The sequence below is a fragment of the Macrobrachium nipponense genome, chromosome 15 (genome assembly GCF_015104395.2).
Source record: "Macrobrachium nipponense isolate FS-2020 chromosome 15, ASM1510439v2, whole genome shotgun sequence".
Lineage (NCBI taxonomy): Eukaryota > Metazoa > Arthropoda > Malacostraca > Decapoda > Palaemonidae > Macrobrachium > Macrobrachium nipponense.
Window position 1 is genome coordinate 60,180,740 of NC_087208.1, and position 24,186 is coordinate 60,204,925.

The 24,186-nt window shown below is 42.1% G+C and overlaps 1 protein-coding gene and 1 non-coding gene across 4 annotated transcripts in view; one reads left to right on the forward strand and one right to left on the reverse strand.

Annotated features, from left to right (window-relative positions):
- LOC135195001 (tetratricopeptide repeat protein 1-like) overlaps positions 1 to 24,186 on the reverse strand; it is a 297,291-nt gene that overhangs the window by 27,507 nt on the left and 245,598 nt on the right. The window contains exon 1 of one of the 3 annotated variants that reach the window (XM_064221273.1): positions 13,030 to 13,186. The exons of 1 other annotated variant lie outside the window; for it this stretch is intronic. Coding sequence is in view for 1 of the 2 variants with exons in the window: in XM_064221272.1 (XP_064077342.1) it covers positions 12,584 to 12,649 (66 nt within the window). In the remaining variant the exon portion in view is untranslated. Of the gene's footprint in view, positions 1 to 12,583; positions 12,665 to 13,029; positions 13,187 to 24,186 lie in introns of those variants that run through there. One more of the 3 variants, XM_064221272.1, reaches the window with a different exon arrangement.
- Positions 15,815 to 15,886, forward strand: Trnap-agg (transfer RNA proline (anticodon AGG)). Its single transcript has one exon. It is a non-coding gene; the product is annotated as a tRNA-Pro (tRNA).

The following is a 24,186-nucleotide window of genomic DNA, read 5'->3' on the forward strand; positions in this document are numbered from 1 at the left end:
ATGGTGTGTCGTGACAAAACCATAAGTATATAAAATTGAAACTGAAAAACTCCTGGAAGGTTGCAGGCAACCCCGAGTTGCAGTTCAATTAGAATACTTCTCGTCTAAGTCGCAATCCGTAGAATAACTAGGATATGCGCCTACCCCTCGGACAAGTCAACTGCTTAGCAGAATCAGGTCGCGAGGTTAATATACGTAGTATATTTGTAGGATTCTGACAACGATCTCCATCCTAAATTCTTTCCTTCAAGAAAACAAAATAAGGATTGGAGATCGACCACCTTCGTTCTCTATCAAAGAGAGTGAAGGAGAAGTCTTCCTCGAAGGAAAGCTTCAATGGTGAACAGAATACTAAGACGATAGTTCAAGCCAAACTGGAATATTCCCGTCCGATCTCCTCTATTCCAGGTTGGTCGCCTACTGTGAGATAGTTTTCTTCAGCAGCAGTTCTTCTTCACAATGCTAGAAATTCCAGGAATTCGAGCATAGGCGAGGTTCCCGATTATCGTGTAACATATCGGGGATTCTCGTCTCGCTCACTTTGGACCGTGGTCTCGCGTAAGTGTTTGAAGATCGTAAAAAACTCGAACACTCTGAATGCGCTAGAAATTCCGTAGAATTCTAAGCAGTCTGCGAAACCCCCACCGAATTCGTCAAACGATATCGGCTGGTGGTCCTCTCGATTCCCGTAGAAAGGAAATCGAGAATGGAGCAGGATTCCTCCTCAACGACCGGGGCTTACGTCAGGTAGGACCCGAAGGTCCCCCCGGTAGCGCAGTCCCGAAACGTGGGATCCTACAAAGAAATCTCTGTAGGATCCTTCCCCTTTCCTTCGTAGCCGTAAGGAGAGAGGGAAGGGAAGGAAGGTTGGATACTCGCTCGCCTTCCCAGTGGAACTAGCAGTTGGAGAAGAGTAGGAGCAGCCATCGCCTTGCGGCGATGGCCTCTCAGAGTCTGGGAAAAACGTATCGTCAGGAGAAAAACGTTTTCCGCGGAGGGTTACGAACTCTCCACTGTAGGTAAGGGTCTGCCGCCACTGTGAACGTCGTCTGGGTGGGGCTGATCGACACCTGACAGGAGAGAGCCGATACCGTCCTGCGACTCATTCCAGTCCTCTTCGAGGTCGAAACCTCTCAGGAGGACCGAAGGAGTATTTAAATACGGTGTCGAAGACACGTAGAAAACGCCGCTGTCGCAGTAGGAGGAGGTGGAAGTAGCTTGATCGACCGGCCAGAACTAAGAGAGCCTTCTTGTCCGGAGACGAGACACTGGTTCGAGACAGAATCGGCAAGCTCCGATCGCGGCAGACCCACCGTCGGTTTGGGTTCCCTCTCGGCGGGCCCCAAAACGACTCGAGCAGAGACGTGGGCTCTGCTGGTGGGAGCGGGGCAATCCTTCCGCAGGGTCATTATGCTGACGAATCAGCTTAATGACTTCTGCAAATTCCTCTGTATCTCGGGAGTAACCGCGTCTTGCGGAGTAGGACCGTCCAGTCCCTCCAACAAGAACAGATCCCTAGATACTCCTCCTTCAGAAGGAGGAAGAGCGGCAGACCCCTGACGGTCGCCTCCAGCTAATTGCGCGTATGTCCTGGTCGGTCCTAGAACCGTGCCTGGTCCATACGGCGTCATAGCGGGTCGCGAGCGGCGCACCTCTCGCGATCACTCATAGGTACCTCGCTCCTCCCGGCGTAGCCCGAGGAGGTTGAAGGTACAGGAGAGGCAGACCTGACGCTCCCCATAGCTCGCTGGCAGGACCAGCGTGCTTGGAGGGCTGCTGACTGATCGTCAACCGCGGTGGCGATCGAGCAGCATGCCTAGCCTTGCCGCTCGCCTGAGGCGAGAGGCTTGGCTGAGAACGTCGACGCTGATCTCTAGCGTCAGGCGAGCTGTTGCTGGTTACAGTCTCCGCCCGGTCCCGATGGGAGCGGCGTCAGGTGACCTGCTAGGCTCGCTGTCACGGTGAGACCGGCGAGCGTCCTCTCGGCGCGTCGAGCCGCTGGTACCAGCCGTGGCTGGTACCGACGGCGCGGGGAACCCCTTCCTCGCCTCAACCCGTTATGGGAGAGGCAGACATGACGCTCCCCCCTCGCTCGCTGGCAGGAACCAGCGTGCGTGGAGGGCGGGTGCTGCTGATCGTCAACCCGCGGTGACGGTCGAGCAGCAGGCCTAGCCTTACCGCTCGCCTGGGGCGATTGGCTCGGCTGAGAACGTCGAGACCGATCTCTAGCGTCAGGCGAGCTGCCGCTGGTCACCGTCTCCGCCCGGTCCCATCGGGAGCGGCGGACGGGTGACCTGCTAGGCTCTGTGTCGCGTCGAGACCGGCCAGCGTCCTCTCGGCGCGTCGAGTCGCTGGTACCAGCCGTGGGCTGGTACCGGCGGGCCCGCCGTGGGGACTCCTTCCTCGCCTCAACCCGTGGCTGATCAGCGACCGTCACGTTAGCCCGAGCAGCCAGTTGATCGCTGCGAGAGCGTCCACTGGCCTGGCGAGAGTCGTGTGCACGACTCTCGCCAGTCTTCTGCTCCGCGCCGCTGTCTTGACGGCGAGCGAGCTCGGGCGTCAAAACTTTGGCTGGACGGTCTTCTTGGAAGAGCGTCCACTCGGTGCTTCTCGCGAACGAGAAGCGGCCGAGACGGAACCTGGTTTAGCGGCAGACCGCTAGCACCAGGTGAGGACGCACCAGCCGAGGCTGGTGCCCTCTGGTCCCCGTCGACTTCTTCTTACAGAAGAAGCGACGGGCCCCGTTCCCGAAGGAAAACAGGAGGACCAGCAGAAGAGCTCCCCAGCTCGCCTGAGCGAGCCGGGCCCTTAGAAGATCCCGAAGGAGTCTTCTTAGGGGGGAAGGAGGCAACTTTCTTCTTCTTTCAAGCTGTTTGGCCTTAGAAGTCGAAGGGGAAGGCTCTTCCTCTTCTTCTTCGCCAGGCTCCGCAGGACAGACGTCAGGTCTTCCATCCAGGAGGGAGCCGGGGCAGTTGCCGAAGCAACAGGGCCCGACTGCACCTGTCCGGAAAGACCTGAGACTGTGACAGCATCACCAACAGCAGGAACAACAGGAACAGGTCCAGGAACAGCAGGAACATCTGAAAGTGAATGAGCAGCAGGCACCTGATCTGAAAGGGAATGAGCGGCTGGGACCGCAACAGGTACGCAGGCACGGCAGGTACCATAGGAGAGACAGGCGTCCTGTCGGCAGCTACCGTCATCCTCGGCACTGGCGGCAGGTCCAGGGGGGTACTCTTTGGGCAGCGGCAGTCCGGGGTCGGCAATACAAAGAACCCAGGTGGCGGTGGCACCGTCTGATGGCACGGAGGAATGGTTCTGGATTGCAGCCGTGGGGTTACCGACATGACATGTGGTGTGTACACCAGGGTGCGGTGACATCTCATATGCTGGTGTCGAGATTGTGGTTGTTGTAGTGGTTACCGTATCATGAGTGACCACTGCCGACCCCGCCAACCGCTGAATCAACCCCTGCAGTCCCAGCGACTCCCACACCTGTCCCAGGTCGTCCTCGCTGATGGGTAAACCTGCGGAAGCAACAGTCGGGTTAATTAGAGGGGCTTCCTCGCGCCTGGGGCGGGGAGAGAACCCCACCCAGAGCGGACGGAAAGACCCCCCGAGTACAACTGGACGTCCGTTACCAAAGGAGTAACTGGACTTCCGATGACTTCTTGTGTCCTCGTACAGCACCCACTGCGCCTCTGACGAATGCATACACGTTACACAGGGCTCGTTGCAGGCACTCTCGCCCCCGACAACGAGTACAAACCTCGTGAGGATCTACATCTACATCCAAGGTCGTCTCCCACGGATGTAGCACCTGCGGTAACATAGATAGATTAGTAAGAGGGGTTCCCTCACGCACGGGGGGAAGACATGCCCCACCCCCGAACGCAAGGAAGACCCCAAATACAAAATACAATGAAGAAGCTGAGCGGGGGGCAGGAAGGAAGACGAAGAATCGGCTACCAAACTTCCTGGCAGACCTTGCGCTTCCCCCCACCCCCGCACAGCAGTGAAAAGTAATATGAAAAATGAAACAGAATACTGCCCTGCGATTCACTTCATAGAAACTAAAGGAGAAAAGATCAATTCCCGGGTAAGAACGGAAACTTGATCCAATAATATGATGCTATCATAAAATATATATGAAAATGAAACAGAATACTGCACTTGCGATTTCATTTCACATAAAAAATCGTAAGGATCAAATTCCCTTCGGGTAAGAACGAAAATTGATCCAGATTAATTCATGCAATCAATAAATGAAAATGAAAAAGAATATTGCAATTGCGAATCCACTTTCATTGCATTCTATATACAAAATTAAAAGTTCGTGCCGAGCGCAATCACACTCTCGGTAACGAACGCACAGGGCAAAAATATAATGAAAAAGTACTTACATTTTTCAATTACCCTTTCGACCAAATACATGACTCGGCGCGAGCGCGCCCGCCCTCGGCACCGAGACATAATTCAAGGGGTTCATATTAAGTAATGAAAATGAAAACAGTGTACTTACAGTTTCATTTCAAGTCAAACAAACCATTAGTAGAAAAAACACAATATAAACAAAGCATACGACGATGAAAGCGGGAGGCAGAGAGCGATGACGAACACGTCCCTTCACACCGCGGCCGAAAGCAAAAGTGATTTGTTTACCTCCCAGTCGCGCGGCGCGCGGACTGTCGGACAAGCAGTTAACTACCGTTCTCCCTTGTTCGAAGCTTACGACCGTTCCAGCTGCCGCTAGCTACTTCCTATTGTTAAAGGCCGACGATGGTTTGTATTACGTATCGGAACAAATTGAGGGCTACAAGAACAGCTGATTACTATTTACGTATCATATAGACTAATTAAAGTAAACGTATCTTTAAATAGGCTTATATTATAGTATCAACAACACATTACTGGCATGAGTCAGAGGCCGTTTAACGAAACGAACACTTCTCTGTCCTTAACTCGGAGCGTCGGAGACGCCTCTCTCTCTCTCTCTCTCTCTCTCTGATCAAATTACTGGATAATGTCTCTCTTTGGATACTTGGAATTTGCATTGTAATCTAACCAGAAACTTCGTTTTGTTATTATTACTGGAAACAAGCAATGATTTTTTCATTATTTGCGCTTTTGGACTGTTATATGTAAACTAGTATGTATTCATTCGCTCAAAGGTAAACTAGTTCCGCATATAGGCGTCACTAAAAAACATAGAAAAATACAACATAAAAAGTGTCGAAAATCATCATAATCTCAAAATTTTTGTTTTGTTGTAATCTAACCAGAAACTTATTTTTATTAATATACGTACTGTGCTAAACTATAAAGGATTTTTATCATAGTATGCGTTTTTTAAAAGCGTCGTTAACTCGGAGCGTCGGAAGCGTCAGCGTCGTAACCTCGGAACAAGCGTCGTAACCCAGGACGGATTTTTCCATTGAATATTTAAGAAAAAGCGTCGTAACCTCGGAACGTCGTAAGCCGGAACCGTCGTAACCCGGGGACCGCCTGTATTAGTATTTTGATTTTTTAATAATTGCATGCCAGAAATAAATGTAACCTTTAATGTTTGCATGCTAAGAATGGCAAAATCATCGTTGCCACATTAGTGGAGCTTCACACATACGTAGATGCATTATCATAAACTGTTTCCATGAATTCTAGTTGTCATAGTAATGCTATAAGGATAAAATTGCTTTAATATTCATGTACATATACTTTCAATACATAGCCTAATTTCACCAATTTCCACGTTTTGTGTAAGTCTTATACCCAGTTTGGAGGGTGAACACATACCAATTGGCAACAGAGAGAGAGAGAGAGAGAAAGGAAAGTGAAGAAAGGAAGAGGGACAGGGGTGTCGGTGGAGGTGGGGGGAGAGGGTAGGTGGAGCTTTTTACGCGTGTTCGTATCCATTTCTGGATAATGGAGTTTTTGTCTCTTGGTACAAGGACAAGTGTCGTTATTCTTTACGATTAGTGATTCATGATACCCTTATAAATTACGGCACTGGGTGTAATACACTAAAGCAAAATCTCGTTCTGATATGAGTGTTCGTTACAGATGCCAAAAAACATGCTTGCACTGTTTCTGAAACCCATAGGTAGTAGGTATGCTGCTTAGTTGTCAACCAAGTTTTTTGTAATAAAGTATTTTTTACAAGCTAGCCTTTATATAAATTTGTATTTTTCTCAATCAAAACATATGACCCTCAATGCTAACTTTTCTCTTTTAACGACTTTCTGGTCATTGCAAATTCGGCCCCATTAATTTCTTATGGTGCGAAAACAGACAGGCCCAGGGACCGAAAGCGATTGTGTCACACTACGGCGGTAATCCAGCAGTAAAACATCTTCATATATCCAAATAGTAAATAATAAAGATATATATGCGCGTCACGATTATAACAATTACATGAATAGCTGATAACAATCTGCATGAATAACTGGTAAACTGTACTGCAAGAAAGTTGAGTATAGCAATTCATTTACAATAGGTACGAAAGTCAAGATGTCGTGACGTCATAATACAGGACTTCAAAGAACATTCTAATTCCGAAAAATAATTACTTAAATTTGAGTCAGAATCGAGCTACTTTTTCAATAATGAATATTTTCAAATTAATCATCATAAATATGTAAAATATTGATGTTTTACTATTTATTCAAATAATTATCGAAGTGCACGCTTCGTCATCGTCTTCCACCAAAACAGTAGTTTCCTTAAAAACGTTGTGGTTAGGGACTGTGTTCCAATTGTTGTGATGAAAGTGCCCCAGCGTCTATGGGTTCAAGTGGTGTGCGCATTTATCATAGGAAATGGGAAGTTTGTTGACACAAGCGACCCGCAAACATCGAGATGGCGTCAATCTTCTAAAATATTTTAAAATTTTGAAAGCGTTTTGGTGAGATTTGCACTGCATTGGCCAACATTTTCACTACCCTCTGTTTAAAGCTTTAAATTTGGCCTTAATTTCTAACTTTGGAGAAAATACTGGTATTTCTACAGAAGCAGTCCGCATGGACTGCAAGGAACGTAATCGCGGATACGACATCCACTAGATATTGGGCCGTCCGATGTATTTTGCCGTGTTTAGTACTGGACCCTGGGGGTTGATTACAGTCGTCCGAATAAATATTACTTAAAATTCTTGTTCAGTAAGTAAAACGGCATAGAAAAACCGCAGCTGCCATAGTCTAGGCCGTCGCGGATAAGTGCCCTAGATCTACCAAAATACTTACTTCGAAAGGAGAGTAGAGGTCTTTAGCTCCGTGTCTCACAACAAGTCATGACTGATGCCCATCTCGGTATTTCTACAGAAGCAGTCCGCACGGACTGCAAGGAACGTAACCGCGGATACGACATCCACTAGGGATTGGGGCGTCCAATGTATTTCGCCATGTTTAGTACTGACCCCTGGGCGGTTAATTACAGTCGTCTGAATAAATATTACTTGAAATTCTTGTTCAGTAGGTAAAACTGCATAGAAAAACCACAACTGCCATAGTCTAGGCCGCCTCGGATAAGTACCCTAGATCTAACCCCATCTCCAGTGTCAGGACGCCTTATAAGTACTTTTTCGGAGGGTGGCATGCCGTGACTGTCGGTGTGTTGAGCCAGTCCATGCGGTTGTTTACCTAATTACCTAATAGGGTAAAACACCACGGAAGGCCAACCCTCACCACGGTGGACGGGTCTTTTTCACTCGATATTTAATTGGTGAAACAAGAATACAATTGCAACTCTAAGCATACCATTTAAAAGATTGAAGTTTCATCAACATAATGTGATATATGAAAGCCCCATACGAACTAAAATAAGCATGTGAGCTCTTCGTAAAATATGTTTTCAAGGCAGTTTTGAAATCCAATATGGCGGCTACGTTTTGCATGGAAGGTTCTGATCAGTGACGGCCACCATCTTTCCCCAGCCTTCCCAGCACTCATTTGAACAATGTTAGCATATATATGTAACATTTATTGATCTTACTCAAGATTGCAGTTGTAATCAGCACAATAAAACAACATTTTGTTGCCTATATTAGTGAAAGTATGAACTTGTTATTCCCGGGTTATGGTTTGAACTGAATTAATCTTACCTTGTAATCGGCGGTTTTTATCCTTACTGCCATCACAACTGAACTCCACAGTGCTTATTTGATTGTTATTATACACATTTTGGTCTCAGTTCACTCCACATTGCACTTTAAACCCATTACTGTTGCTGGTTGCTAAGCGCGCGCGCACACACAGTTACGAACAGCAGACGACGAAAACAGCAAGTTTTATTCCCTAAATTGTTTACTTTACTCGTTATTTAGTTTAAATTTACTTTGTTATTTAAACATTTTAATTTAATTCATGTATATTATCCTTTTTTGCAACCAAATTACCCCGAAAAATTACAGATATTTCTAAAGTAGATACAATCAAATGTTTCTAACGTTTTCGTACATCTGGCAGCCGAAAACCTAGCGGAACGGACTATGGCCTAAGCATAGAGGAACGACTAGGCGAGAACGTGAATTATATACAGTAAGTCCTCGGGTTACGTGGTCTCGACTTACGATGTTCGTGGTTACGAACGCGCCCCCATAAAAATATAAAAAATAATATTTTGCGTCGTTCCGTCTTACGCGGTTTAGCGTCGTAAGCAACGTAAACAAACGCGAACTAGTTCCAGGCGCACGGCGGAAGAATACGCTTTGTTGGGGGAGAGGCGGCGTCGCTTCGCTACGCTCAGTCCTCGTCCATACGCCATTTTGGTTGTTTACACTGCCTCTCTCTCTGTGTTGTATCGTTTTTGTAACTTTTTGCTCTTTGTTATGGCTCCCAAGCGCAAGGCGGACTCTTCTGATGGTTAGTGCATCGAAGAAAAGAAAGGCATCACCATGGAAATTAAAGTGGACATTATAAAGCGATCCGAGAAGGGAGAAACGCCAACAAACATTGGCCGCTCGCTTGGCCTTAGCCGTTCGACCGTTGCTACCATTATCAAAGAAAATAAAGCGCATCGTTGAACATGTGAAAGGATCTGCTCCTATGAAAGCGACAGTGATAACTAAGCAGCGTAGTGGTCTAATAATTGAAAATGGAAAGGTTATTGGTGCTTTGGTTGGAAGACCAAAATCAACGGCGTATCCCAGTCAGCCTTATGGTGATTCAGAGAAGGCGAAAAAGATTGTTTGAAGCGTTAAAAAAAGAAAAAAGAAAAGGGGGAGGGAAGTGAAAGTGAAGAGTTTGTGGCTAGTATGGGTTGGTTTATGCGATTAAGGCTCGGGTCCAATTACCATAACCTTAAATTGCAAGGTGAAGCTGCTAGTGGGGATGAGAAAGCAGCGAGTGAATTTCCTAAAGCGTTGTCTGAGATAATTAAGGAGGGGGGTTATTCATGCTCAGCAAGTGTTTAACGTAGACGAGACAGGTTTGTTTTGGAAGCGTATGCCTAACCGCACTTACATCGCCAAGGAGGAGAAGTCAGCACCCGGTCATAAAGACCAGCAAGGAGAGGCTAACTTTACTTCTTGGGTGAATGCTGCTGGCGACTTCAAACTGAAGCCCTTGTTGTGTATCAGGCTGAAAATCCAAGGGCACTCAAGGCATTTGGAAGGGTCAACTACCAGTAATTTGGAAGTCCAACAAGAAGGGCATGGGTGACACTTGCAGTGTTTGAGGACTGGTTCGTAAACCATTTTGTGCCAAGTGTGGAGCGGTATTGCGCCTCCAAGGGTATCCCCTTTAAGGTGTTGCTAGTGCTGGACAATGCCCCTGGACACCCTGCCCAGCTGGGAGACTTCAACCCTAATGTCAAGGTGGTTACCTTCCACCTAATACCACGGCCTTTTACAGCCTATGGACCAAGGAGTGATTGCTTCGTTCAAGGCCTACTACCTACGACGGACAATTGCTATGGCTTTACAGGCAACTGAAACCAAGAAGGACTTGACTCTGAAGGAACTTTTGGAAATCTACAACATCCTTGATGCTGTAAAGAACATTGCTAATTCCTGGGAGGAGGTTAAGCAAACAAACATGAATGGTGTCTGGAAGAAAATTTGTCCTCAATTTGTGAATGATTTCCATGGGTTTGAGGACACAGTTCAGCTAGTTGTCAAGAACGTTGTTGCCCTGAGTAAGGAAATCAATTTGGAGATGGAGGTTGATGATGTTACAGAGCTGCTGGAGTCTCATGGCGAGGAGTTATCTGCTGAGGACCTGATACAACTGGAGAAGCAGATAATAGAGAAGAAGAAGAAGCACCCACCCAGAGCCTAGGCTTTCACAAGGCAGGACTTGATAAGAGGTTTTGCAGAGTTGCAGCAAGCGTTGTCAACTTTTGAGGCTCGGATCCAACTTGGACAGGTTCACTAGGGTTTCCAGAGGCGTCATGGATTTGATGCATGTTACAAGGAGATCTGGATGAAAAGAGGTCGCTCTCTGTTCAGACTAACTGGAGCAGATTTTAAGAAGGTAGAGAGGCCTGCAGAAGATCCTGTACCCTCTACCTCAGCTGCCTCTGCTAATCCAGCACCTTCTGAATGTTTCTGCTAACCCAGACTCACCTGCCCCAGTATCTCCAGCACCTTCTGTAGGTTCTGCCTCCTCACCTAAAGACTCACCTGCCCCACATCTCCTCACCTCAAGAATCACCTGCCTCAGCATCTCCAGTACTAGTATGTTCTGCTCACCTCAAGAATCATCTGCCTCACCTCAAGAATCATCTGCCTCAGGCATCTCCAGCAACTTCTGGAGGTTCTTTTTCTCTTCACTAACCTCCCCAGTCTCTCCAGCACCGCAGCTTCCTCTCCAGTGTGCAAGCCAATCAAACTAATAAAGGTAAGGAATTGTTCTCTCGTTGTTATTGATAGGTATTTACATTAAAATCATGTGGTATTTTTCAATGTTCCGACTTACGCTGAAATTCGTGTTACGATGCATCGTAAGAACGGATCAACGTCGTAACTCGAGGACCCTGTACATATTTTTTTTTTTTTGCTTTTTTGTTTTTGCTAGCACTTTTAATAGATTTCAGTCTATATTAGTATTTTGAATTTCTTTAATAACCGTATGCCAGAAATAAATGTAACCTTTAATGTTTGCATGCTAAGAATGGCAAAATCATCGTTGCCACATTAGTGGAGGCTTCACACATACGCTGTTTCATTATTAAAAACAGTTTCCATGAATTCTAGTTGTCATAGTAATGCAATAGTGATAAATTGTTTTAATAATTATGTATATATATACTTCCAATACATAGCCTAATTTCGCCAATTTCAACATTTTGTGTGTAGTCTTATACCCAGTTTGGTGGAGGGCCAACACATACCGAATGGCAACAGAGAGAGAGAGAGAGAGAGAGAGAGAGAGAGAGAGAGAGAGTAGAGAGAGAGAGCGAGAGAGAGAAGGAAAGGAAGGCGAAGGAACGAAGGAAAGGGGTGGCGGTGGAGGGGGGGGGGGGGGGAGAGAGGGTAGGTGGAGCTTTATACACGTGTTCGTATCCATTTCTGCATAATCGAGTTTTTGTCTCTTGGTACAAGGACAAGTGTCGTTATTCTTTACGATTAGTGATTCACTATACCCTTATAAATTACGGCACTGGGTGTAATGCACTATACAAAATCTTGTTCTGATACGAGTGTTCGTTACGATATAGGTATTGCCCAAAAACGTGCTTGCACTGTCTCTGAAACCCATAGTAGGTTATGCTGCTTAGTTGTCAGTCAAGTTTTTTTGTAATCAAGTATTTTTTACAAAAAAGCTATTGAATAAATTTGTATTTTTCTCAATCAAAACATATGCCCCTCAATGCTAACTTTCCTCTTTTAAAGACTTTCTGGTCATTGCAAATTCGGCACCATAATTTCTTATGGTGCAAAAACAGAGGCGCATCGACCGAAAACGATTGCGTCACACTACAGCGATAATCCGGCAGTAAAACATCTTCATATATCCAAAAAGTAAATAATGAAGATATATATGCGCATTACGATTATATACCAATTACATGAAGAGCTGATAATCTGCATGAATAACTGGTAAACTGTTCTGCAAGAAAGTTGAGTAAAGCAATTATTTACAATAGATACGAAAGTCAAGATGTCGTGACTTCATAATACAGGACTTGAAAGAACGTTCGAATTCCAAAAAATAATTACTTAAATTTGAGTCAGAATCGAGTTACTTTTTCAATAACGAATATTTTCAAATTAATCATCATAAATATATAAAATATTGATGTTTTACTATTTATTTAAAAAATTATCGAAGTGCACGCTTCGTCGTCGTCTTCTACAAAACAGTTGTTTACTCGGTGAGGAAAAGTTTTCCGTTTGTTGTGATAAAAGTGCCCCAGCGTCTGTGGGCACAAGTGGTGTGCGGATTTATCACAGGAAATGGTTAGTTTATTGACACAAGCGACTCCGTAAACATCAAGATGGCGTCAATCTTCTAAATACCTCGAGTTGTAAGTAAAAATGTTGAACGCGTTTTGGTGAGATTTGCACTACGTTTGAGACCGTTTTCAGTACCTTCTGTTTAAATCTTAAAATTTGGCCTCAATTTCTAACTTTGGAGAAAATACTTACTTCGAAAGGAGAGTAGAGGTCTTTAGCTCCGTTTCTCACCAACAACAAGTCGCGACTGATGCCCATCTCTGGTGTCAGGACGCATTTTAATGTACTTTTTCGGAGGGTGGCAAGCGTTGATTGTAGGTGGCCTGTTTGGCCTGCCGTGGTGTTTTACCCTAGGCTATAGCCTTCCTTCCCCCCTATGCATAGGCCTATTCCACCAAAGGCTTGTGGCTAAAATGGGCCTAAGGACCACAGATACGAAGAAACTTCCAGTTACCTATTAATAACATGGGTAGACGAGCTCAGGCCTTCTAGGTAGTACCTACTAGCTATACTATAGACCTAGGGTACCTGACCACAACCTGTACGATTCTACCTTACAATAAAGAATGTAATGAACATCGGAAATGACAAAATGAACAAACATTATCAAACGGTATTGAAAATGCGTTTGCATTTACCTTCTATGTAAACGTTGATATTCAATAATAAAGTAATAAACGAGAGAGACAGAGACTGGCGAGAACTGAAGAAAATTGACGTAATAGGGATCAAAACAAACCAGACGTCGCTTAGTACACTAATACATCGGTGAATTCTTCTTCTTCTGGACTTGTTAGTTACGTGATAATTCCTTTAAAATAAATTTTTAAGGAAGATATGTAGAATTATCAACTGCACGATTATTCTATTTCTAAGGGAAGTAATAATGTGGTATTTTCTTGAATGATAAATTACATGACTATTATTTTTTTCAAGAAAGATGTTGCAATAACAGTAAAGTAATTGATAATTCCAGAAAAAACACAACTATTACTGCCACATCGCCACATCTTTCTGTAAAAAAAATAATAATCACATAACTGATAATTCTAGAAGGAGAATACTACTGTTACTCACATATCTTCCTCAATAAAAAAAAAGAATAATCGGTTAATTGACAATTCAATAATTTTTAATTGTCAATTACACGATTATTCCTTTTTTAAGGAAGATATGTGAGTAATATTAGTATTCTCCTCCTAGAATTACCAATTATGTGATTATTATTATTTCTTACAAAGATGTGGGAATGTGGCAGTAATAGTGGTGTTCTTCTGGTATTATCAATTACGTGATTATTTTTTTAAGGAAGATGTGGAAATAAGTAAAAGTAGTATTCTTATAGAATTATCAATAATGCGGTTATTCTTCTTCTTTTTAAGGAAGATCTGGAAATAAATAACAGTAGTGTTCGTCTTCTAGAATTGTCAATTTCGCGATTCTTCTTCCTTTAAAGGAAGATGTGGAAACAAGTAATGGTAGTTAATGATTCATAATCTAAAACGCGGCTCAAATCAGCCACTGAGTCTACGAGAGGATTATTACTTATGAATGATAGTGTTCTTAGCTATGACTGAAATGGCTGCATCAAACAGTGTATCCAGATGTAATAAAGAATAAATGAAGATTTTGATAAATATCCCATAAAGTTAATCAGAAAAGAGGCTCCGAAGAAAAGAATGATTCTGATATAGATTTTTGCAAGGAGGAGAATAATAAAACCCAATGTAGTACCATAATATTATAATAAAATTAGCCTATAACTAAACAGTATCAGCCGTATGCCACTGGCCAGTTGTGGGAAGATAAAGTAAAAGTTAAGTAAGTAACTAACTAAATAGCACCAAACAAGAGAAAAGCGTTCAATTACTATAGTTGACGGAGATAAGAAATGAGAAAATATTTCAATTTCATGGCACGCAATGCTTACGATCTGGCACCTATATTCATTATTCACTAGGTAGCTACCAAATTTAGTTTTGAAAGAATGTAACCTAAAAGTGAGGAAGATAAACCCGAAAACAGGTTTCGCTATCCTCAAAGAAATGGACCATTACCCAAGGTTGTAGACTTCGCTGGAGCCTGGAGCCATACACAGGGCGGATCTACTCGCACAACTGGAAATATAAACAAAATAAAAGCTATGACCTATTTCTGGACACATCTCAAGATGAATCACAATCAGACTGAAAAATAAAACTCGCCATTGTGCTGGCTAGCATAATACCGTGTTCCTTACTACAACAGCAAACACTAATATACACTCATTCTTACCCGTTAAGTATGATTTTTACAATAGTTTAAGGTAGATCTATATTACTATTCCGCGGCGCCTAGACTATGGCAACTGCGGTTTTTCTTCGCAGTTTTACCTCCTGAACAAGAATTTTAAGTAATACTTATTCGGACGACTGTAATTAAGTCCCAGGGGCTCGTACTAAACACGGCGAAATACATCTGACGCCCCAATTCCTGATGGCTTTCGTATTCGCGGGAACGAACGATGCGGAATGCTTATAAAGAAATGCCTAGTTTAATTGTATTTAATTATATTTCATCGTAAATATATAATACTTTCATTTCAAAGTTTCCTGCTATGAAGACACTTTCTTCTTAACACCTGAGTTAGACCTATATGTATTAGGGCTTGTGCCTTGTATGATAAGGCGCCCTATGAGGTAATGTTAGACTTGCGATAATCTATACGCTAAGTCGGTTGGTATTGCACTTCCATCTTCAATGGAGTGTCTGGGGTTTTGTAGATCACTTACGAAGTCGGTATTATCTTTACGACGATGTGTTAAACTCATGGTTCGGTGAGGAGGTTCTTGTAGAAAACACTAAGTATAAAAAATTATATATTCTTCTGAAGTTTTACATGGTGAAGATCAGATATGATTGTACAAGTCTTCTAATAACGATAGCTTGATCGCTTCTGCCAATGATGATGGCTAATCCTATTCCTCTACATGATAAAAGCTTAGGTAAACAAAGAGGTACAGGTCTTCTAATGACGATAGCTAACTCTGTTTCTGCCTGTCTACCACCTCTGTTACAAGTTATGAGGGAACAGACAGTAGTTCGAACATATGAACATACATACAAATGACATAGTTTCATACGAACACACAATCAAATGAGACACGCTACAGATCACGTAGGCGGTAGTTGTCTCAAGCAGGGAGCTTGGACTGTTTCAAAACAAATGAATGACCACAGATGACGGCATGTTATCTTAGCCTACATACTTATACGTCATCTTTAGCGTCTCTAGTCTGATCACATTCCTGCAAGCAATCTTTTATATATATGGACTAACATTCCATATTTTTATTATGTAAACACTTACATATGTACTCCGGACACTTTCGGCTTGACACCTGAGTTAGAGCTATATTTGCTCCGGTTTCTCCTGCTTCCACCGGCCTGATGGTCTAGGGGTATGATTCTCGCTTAGGGTGCGAGAGGTCCCGGGTTCAAATCCCGGTCAGGCCCTCGAGTGTGTCCTTTTGACTTTTGTGTAGCTACGGGATTTTGGGATCCCATGATCCAGAATTTTAGTAGATATAGAATACTTATAGCTGTGTTTGAGCCCAGGGATCATTTCAGATGCCACATAACGCTGGTAGGCAAACAAGACATTAAGGATTGAATATTGCCCCTGTAATAGATACCAATTGGCTATAGTTTTTGTGCCCCAATCAGTATCCCTTACTTGGGGTGTTCATTTTGTACTTTTTTTTATTCACTACCTATTTCAACTCTTCATTTTCTGTTTCATTTCTAATTGTGGTTAATGCTTACCGTTTCTTTTTTCTCTTTTTTGTAGAATATCCCTCCTTTCACTGGTCGATGTCGACGAGAAAATCCTGAACTCCAGAAATTCTGGAGAATTATTGAATAAATAAATAAATAAATAAATAAATAAATAAATAAATAAACAAATAAAATACTCCGTAACTGCCACCTTGCTATTTCGTCTTCTTGATTTCCCAAGCGATTAATGCAACAAAGGTTTGTTGTTTACATCGACTGATTAAAGTTGATCTTACGGGAGCATTTGCTATTCTTGCTGATACGAGTAACTCGTAAATTACTCAACTTTACAACAGGTGACCTTTGAAGTCTTATGCAGTCTTGACAGGTTGGTAGGCTAAATGGATGCAGGCTTATTCGGACCTTGGCTGATTTGGACCGTGGATGATTCGGACCTGATTCGGACCATTTGCTAGGCTGATTCGGACCCATACTAATAATTTTATATTATAGCAATGGGTATTTCTATTTAAGCATTCCGCATCGTTCGTCCCCGCGAATACGAAAGCCACCAGGAATTGGGGCGTCAGATGTATTTCGCCGTGTTTAGTACGAGCCCCTGGGGGTTAATTACAGTCGTCCAAATAAATATTACTTAAAATTCTTGTTCAGGAAGTAAAACTGCATACAAAAATCAGCCAATCATATGAAGGTCCGAATAAGCCTGGATAAAGGTCCGAATGAGCCAGTACATGGTCCGAATCAGCCAAGGTCCGAATAAGCCTGTTCCCGGCTAAATCGGTAAACCATGCTTATCAGAGGACAACGCGGCAACGCCATCTCCTTAATCAAATATTAATTCTTTCTTCATTATTGCTGAAATTATGTAGTCTATTGTCGCTCTTTAACGGCTCGCGGTTCAAAGAATCATCTCTCACTGGCTCTGCGTCGTTCGCGCCGATGGTAAAATACAAATGCCTTGATTTTGCATTTTTTTTCTTTTAATTTTTGAATATAAATTGAGGGTTCTGTTAGGAGCTAATTAAATCTCTCTTCACCGTACACGATTCTGGCCCTTTTATTAATTCGTATTCATTTTCTTAAACTAACATTGTCATTTACGCGATGGAAAATGGCAGTTTGTTTCCTTTGAAATAGGCCTATCAAATTAAATATGGACATTGCACCAGATTGGAGAAGAGAAGAGCTATTGGCCTTAAGCAGCAGCAGTGTTGCCATCTGCGCCCTCCCGAGAAACAAAAGCACACTGAGACTATCGGGAGAATCCTCAACCGCTCAACGCGTGTGAGAGTGTATAATGATATATGCTATATATTCAATTCGTAATTTATGATGAAGACAAAGAATCTCCATGTCACCAGAAGTTTCACATACCCACGGACCTAGACCGTGCACATACGTAGTACATAGAATGCTCATATGAACACGTTAAACCCTTTACAAACACGTTACCACAAACCTTTGTTTTGAACGCATCATTGCGTTCACTTTATATTTAAACGTTCTCGTTCCAACCCCTTTCCCATACCATCTGAACAGCACTTTCAACACAGAAGTTACTTTGTGAACAGATTTTCTCCATTTCTCATTCAAAGTCAGCATCACACTTCTCTTCATGTAAAGATGAGTTGGTTAAACGTCCATAATGGTGAAAATCACCTTTTAGTCCAGTATATCTGGGCCTGAAATGTGAGGTACCCACCACAAATTGCAGTTTGTGTTATATATACCAAATTGTTGGAAAATTTGTCAGCTTTCATTTAAAAAAAAGTTTACCAAAATTGGTAAGTGCAAAAAAAAGTTATCGCATCCAACCTGAAGCAAGATTTCGAAATGATAAAAAAATCTTCGAATCAATGGTAAATTTCAATATTTTTTCTGGTTATCATGTAGACTGCATTAGTGAGGTGCAAATGGTTTGTTTTGCATTACTGACATTGCAAATCAAAAGAAAAAAGCAGTTTTAGTTGGTAGAACATTATAACTGCTATTCCACAGGTGATTCTATACAAATATGCTTATGCTCGTGAAAAATAGCCGAATTAGGGGTAGGCCAATATTTTGTTATTTTTCAATGATTATTTTTCTTAACTATGTTAATATATAATATACCATTAAAATGGTCAATATGTCTAGGTTACGATTCTTTTTAAATTTTGAAAATTGACCAATCCTAAGTTGAGATATTGATTATTGCATTGACCAAAACACGACCTCGTGAAAATGCATCCACAAGAACTAGCAGGAAATCCCGTCCGTAGGACGGGTTTTCTGCTAGTATATATATATATATATATATATATATATATATATATATATATATATATATATATATATATATATATGATTTATTTTTTTTATTAAATTCATGTTATTTTCATCTCAGGTATGGTCAAGAATTGAAGTTTCCTAAAATCAACTGCTTTACTAATATCTAAAGGTGAGCTACATGTATCAAGTAAAATACAAACAATTTATGGTATGGGGTTAATTCTTATTCTTGCTGAATAAACAAATATTTTAAATGAAAAGTTAATAAGAAAGGCCATATTGTAATGATATTTGGATTTATTGCTCAATGCATCATTTCTTATATGTTTCTGGCCAATTCATGCAGCTGATTAACAAGGGTTCTGGAAACAGAGACTGTGTTTATTCAACCCATCATTATGTAGCAGACCACGCAAAGAGATATGACACTGTTCCTATCATTATCCCTGATCAGCCTTTGTGGAAAAAAGCCTTGCAAATCATCCTTGAGCAAACTTCTGACAGTCCCTTGTATGACATCATTGTATCCATGGGAGGCTTTCATGGTCTTGTTAGTTTCCTTGGAAGCACTGGATTTGTAATGGAAGGATCAGGTCTTGAAGAACTGCTTGAGATTATTTATGCTAAGACCTCAGTCAAACATATGTTCACTGGCAAGGCATATTCTCGCGCCGTCAGAGGTCACCAGCTACTGTCATCAGCTCTGAACTCCATAATTGTATCAGAAGCTCTTTCAGTTCCGATCCCTGAATTGTCAGATGAACCCTCCTCCTTCCTTGGTGATAAAATCATAGCTTCACATTCAAGCTGTTTGCCAGTGCCTCTGGACTTACCTGTTCAAGATGCCAGTGCTACAACTGGACAGATGGAATCAGGAACTACTAGAAATGATGATGAGGAAATCCCAGAGGAAACCTCGCCACCCATTAATGAGGAAAACCAGACAGAGTCAGAAACTACCAGAAATGATGATGAGAAAATCCCAGAGGAAACCCCTTCATCCTTAAATGAAGAAACTGAACAGCACTCAATCGATGAAAATAACAACAAAGCATTATCTGCTGCCTCAGTCTCTGAAATCTCTGACACTACTCAAACATCTTCTGCAGAAATACCAGAGAAGACTGATAACATAGATAGTAAGACCTCTGATGCTACTGATGAACTGAAAAAGTTGTACCATAAAGTTCTGACTGGAGATACTTCATGAAAAGAAGTAAAATCCCCAGAGTCTTTGAAATGGATCAATAATAAAGTTGATGAGTTCAAGAACAAACTTAAGGACGCCAGAACAGCCAGATTGTGGTTTCAGTATCTAGAAATGACTCAAATCATGCGTTCCTTTATTTGGTCAGAGCGAGTTGGCGACTGGAAACTTGGAATCAAAAGTCAGATCGAGATGCTTCCATACCTTGCAGGGACTGGCCACTGTCAGTACACCTCGTCATTGAATATCTATATCATATCAACAGAATGTTAGATTTACCTAATACCCAGCCGGAGATTTATCAAAAGGTATTTCTTTCTGGTCTTTACAGTCAGAAGGTCAGCTCGAGTCTGGGCAGGATTAAGCAGAGATCTAATAATTGAACAGGGCCTTATGAGAGCAATGAAAACAAATGGCGATATGGCAAGAGGAAGAGGTATGGATGACGCCCAAAGAGTCACTTGGTGTCTGAGCCAACCGGGTTCTTGCTGAAATAAATCTGGCAATTCAAGAATATACAGGGGTACGATTTGAGACTAGTGAACAGCATAAGGATCTCAGAGTATCACGTGTAGAGCGAGACCACAAGGATATCGACAAACTCATAGACTTTCTCAAGGAAAAAACACCATTTAGAGAGGAACAAGCTCTGCGAAATACAGCTACTGGTGTAAAAGCCGATGCATCTGTTAATGCAGATAAATGCCAAGAAGTCGGAAGAAAAATTCTGAAATCTATGGGCAATAAACTAGTGACTGAGTATTCGTTTAAAAGAAAAGACATAGTGAAGACCATGGCCAAGAAAGTGTCTGTCAAAGTAGGTTCTGAGACTGTAAGCATTGATCCTTTATCACTGTTTCAAAGGATGGTAACTGCTGGTGTTAATAGTGGTGAGGTGAGAAATACTCTAACATATGAACTCTGCACTTATCCCCCGGCTCTGTTTGAGCATCAAGATATTATGCTTGAAGCCAATAAGTCAGCCTTCCTTCCAGCTTTATTGAAGCTAGTCCCTGAAATGAGTGATCAGCCTCCAGATAATGCAGAATATGTAATCGATGGTGGAGCTTTTCTCCACAGGATAGTGTGGGTGAAAGGAGAAACATGGGACACACTTACCGACAGACATGTAGCCTATCTAGATAGAAACTACAGAAAGGTACTGTTGTCTTCGATGGCTATCCAGATAAACCAACCACTAAAGACGCTGCTCACAAGAGGCGCACCAAAGGGAAAATCTGTGAGAGAACTGATTTCACACCTGACATGAAAGTGACTGTTGATAAAGAAGTATTCATGACTAATGGACAGAATAAGAACAAAATTGTAGATCTTCTTACTATCAAACTACGTGCAACAGGTTTGGATCTGATGCGGATAAGCTGATCGTCGACACTGCTTATCAGAATGCATCAAAATCCACCACTGTGATAGTTGGTGAGGATACTGATTTGCTGATTCTAGCTGTCGAGCGTGAGCAGAACACATCCCACCAAGTTTACCTGTGGTCTTCTCCAAAGCAGACACAGAAGAAAAAACCCGTGTGTTCGGACATCAATTCCCTCCAAAATAAACTCGGCATTAATGTCTCTTCTCACCTGCTATTTCTACTTGCCCTCACTGGTTGCGACACTACATCTAGAATTCACGGAATCGGAAAGGCAACAGCCTTGAATAGAATAGTGAAAGTGCCACAATTAACAGAGCTTGCTTCTGTGTTCCAAAGTCCTGATGCCTCCCATGAAGAAATTGCTGCTGCAGGAGAAAAAGCCATATCAATCTTGTATACAGGAAACACCAAAGAAGATTCCCTTGATAACCTGCATGTGGAATATTTTCACAAGAAAATAGCATCTAGTACTGAGGCAGTTCCCCTAAGGATCTGCCGCCAACATCAGACTCTTCTCATTACACTTCACTAAGAGTATATCAACAAGTACAGGAATGGTTGAACAATGAACTTGACCCTACAAAATATGGATACAAAATGGCTCAAGAAGCTTGTGCCAATAAAGATGAACAAAAAAAGCTGCACCTGACGCTTTGTTAGATGTCATATATTGTAGCTGTAAAACTGATTGTTCTAATAAGAAATGTACTTGCAGAAAATTTGGTTTGCCGAGCAGTCTTGCATGCAAATACTATGCAAGGGCTTGCTCTGCAAAAACTGCTCTGCTCCTGATACTGAGAATGATGAAGCTGATGAAGCTAGTGACTAATCAAATGGGATTATGATACCTGATTTTCTTTTATGCCAATAGTGTAATGGATATAAGAAAGAATGTATTTATATGAATAGATATTTAGCTCTGCAATTAAATTGATTACCTTATATAACTTTCTCCTCCAAATGAAATTATACAATATAAAAGCTGCTTTTGCATTAAAGTTATCAATGGACATGGATATATATGATTTTCAAATCTGACCAAAAGATACTCAAAATATACCAAAAATTATTAATCAAATAACGATAGCTATTTAGATGTGATTTGATAGCGGCCATTTTGAATTTAGGGTCAGTTCAATTTAAAATCTTGGGATAAATATAAAGTTAATAATATATCCTACATACAGTCAGTATAATCAAAATGATTATTCTTTCCAGGATCGGAGCCTTCACAATTTTGGGTTGATTTTTAGGGATGCTAAATATGTCTGGCCGCCATTTTGACCAACTTCGACCTTTTGTTTATGTATAACTTATTTTAAAATGAAAGCTGACAAAATTACCTAAAATTTGGTATGTCACACGTTCAGTGTGGTGAGTCATTTTTTATATACTGGACAATTACATAGCAACATTATCACCGCCTATTTTGCCGTAATCTAGTGGCGGCCATTTTGAATTTTGAAGCAAATTCTTATCAAATGATCACATTAATGTGATAACTATATCATTAATCCAAGATTCAGTCTAAATGTACAAATTGACAGTAATTTCTAAGGTCTGATTTTATAATTTTGGAGCAAATTTATTTTCATGGAGAAGACGAAATTGTCGGGAAGCCATCTTGAATAACTTTTTTTTGCACCTACCAATTTTGGTAAACATTTTTTTAAAATGAAAGCTGACAAAATTACCTACAATTTGGTATATCACACATAAACAGTGCAATTTGTGGTGGGTCACTTCTCAGATATACTGGACTATTTATCACCTTCCCTCTTGTATACAGGAATACTAGTCCTCTCATCCACTCAGTATTCACTGCCATATATATATATATATATATATATTATTATTTGTTACGTATATAGGGCCTTGTGGAGAAGCTAGATACGTAAACAGAAATGATTGAGGGATTTCAAGAGGGAATTGCTTGAACTTACCGTAAACTGATAGTTATGATTTTTCTTTCTTTAGAGGGAAGGTCGCCAGAAAACTCAGCTCGTTACTTTAAACCTATTTATTTACAAAAAGGCCCGTGCTGGCCTGGAGAAAAGTTAAATGATATTGGCCCCCACGTTGGGGCTTATAGTCTCATTCAATTCAAGCTGATTTTCATTCACGTGGGTTAATGCACACTTGCGGCAGAGAGACGGCACGTGACTCATGGAATCTGGATGTCGTGTTCAGTGTGGACCTTTGAAGAAAATGTGGCTCTTTGTAGGAAAGTATGGGGGCCCCTTTGTCTGAGGCCTGGGTCATCGGCGCGCCACTCACGCCCTGGGTAGGCCTAAAGGAAGGCAGGTAATTTGACCTCCGTCCGAGATCACGTCTCGCGGCCGACTGAGGCAGAAATTCAGTTGGGTTGCTCGGGGGTTGGAGGTCAGCTTAACCCCCCACGATCAAAGGCAAATCCTGGAAAACAAGCATACAGCCAGCAGAGGGGTCACAGGAAAGAGAGCTTAAGGTATAGGTCTAAGAAGTACCAATCTGCCTACACCCTTCCCTTTTGAGATACGTCCCTACAGCTGATAAAATTCTTTTCACCCCCAACTGGGGAACTTCCTATCTCTAGCTGGCGGGTTTTGGGTTTCCCGCGGTTACTAAAAATCAGCTGATATTCTAAAGAAATGGCTGCCGTTTTCCAAATAAAATTATTTAGTTAATTGCGGGGTAGACGAACGATCTATAAACGTCACAGCTCCCCCTGTTAAGAAGGCATTCACTCCCTTTCGGGTGTGAAGGTCTTGGCTTAAATAAATTGATCGTCTCGACTACCCCGTTCTCCTACTCTAACTTGAAGTTTTTTGAGCAGTGATACGGCTGACTACAATGGCCTACCTAACTTATAGGCAAAGATGCTAAGTGTACTAACTTAATTTAGTGATGTAGTCTAGCCTAATTAATAACTACGGGTTGTCTTGTGACGACAGTCTACTCTACCCCTAGATAAGGTTACTTGAAAATTCTACTTGCTACTAACCTAATGCCCTGGTACTAAATCATTAGCCTAACCTACTCAATACAGTTTAAATGAAGACGCAATCATTCCAGAGTGTGGTACGCACAGCAGTAGTTCAGCGACGGAACTGTTAAAATACATAATGAGAGTAATGATGCGTGGGTATGATGAGTGGTTAATTTACCAGG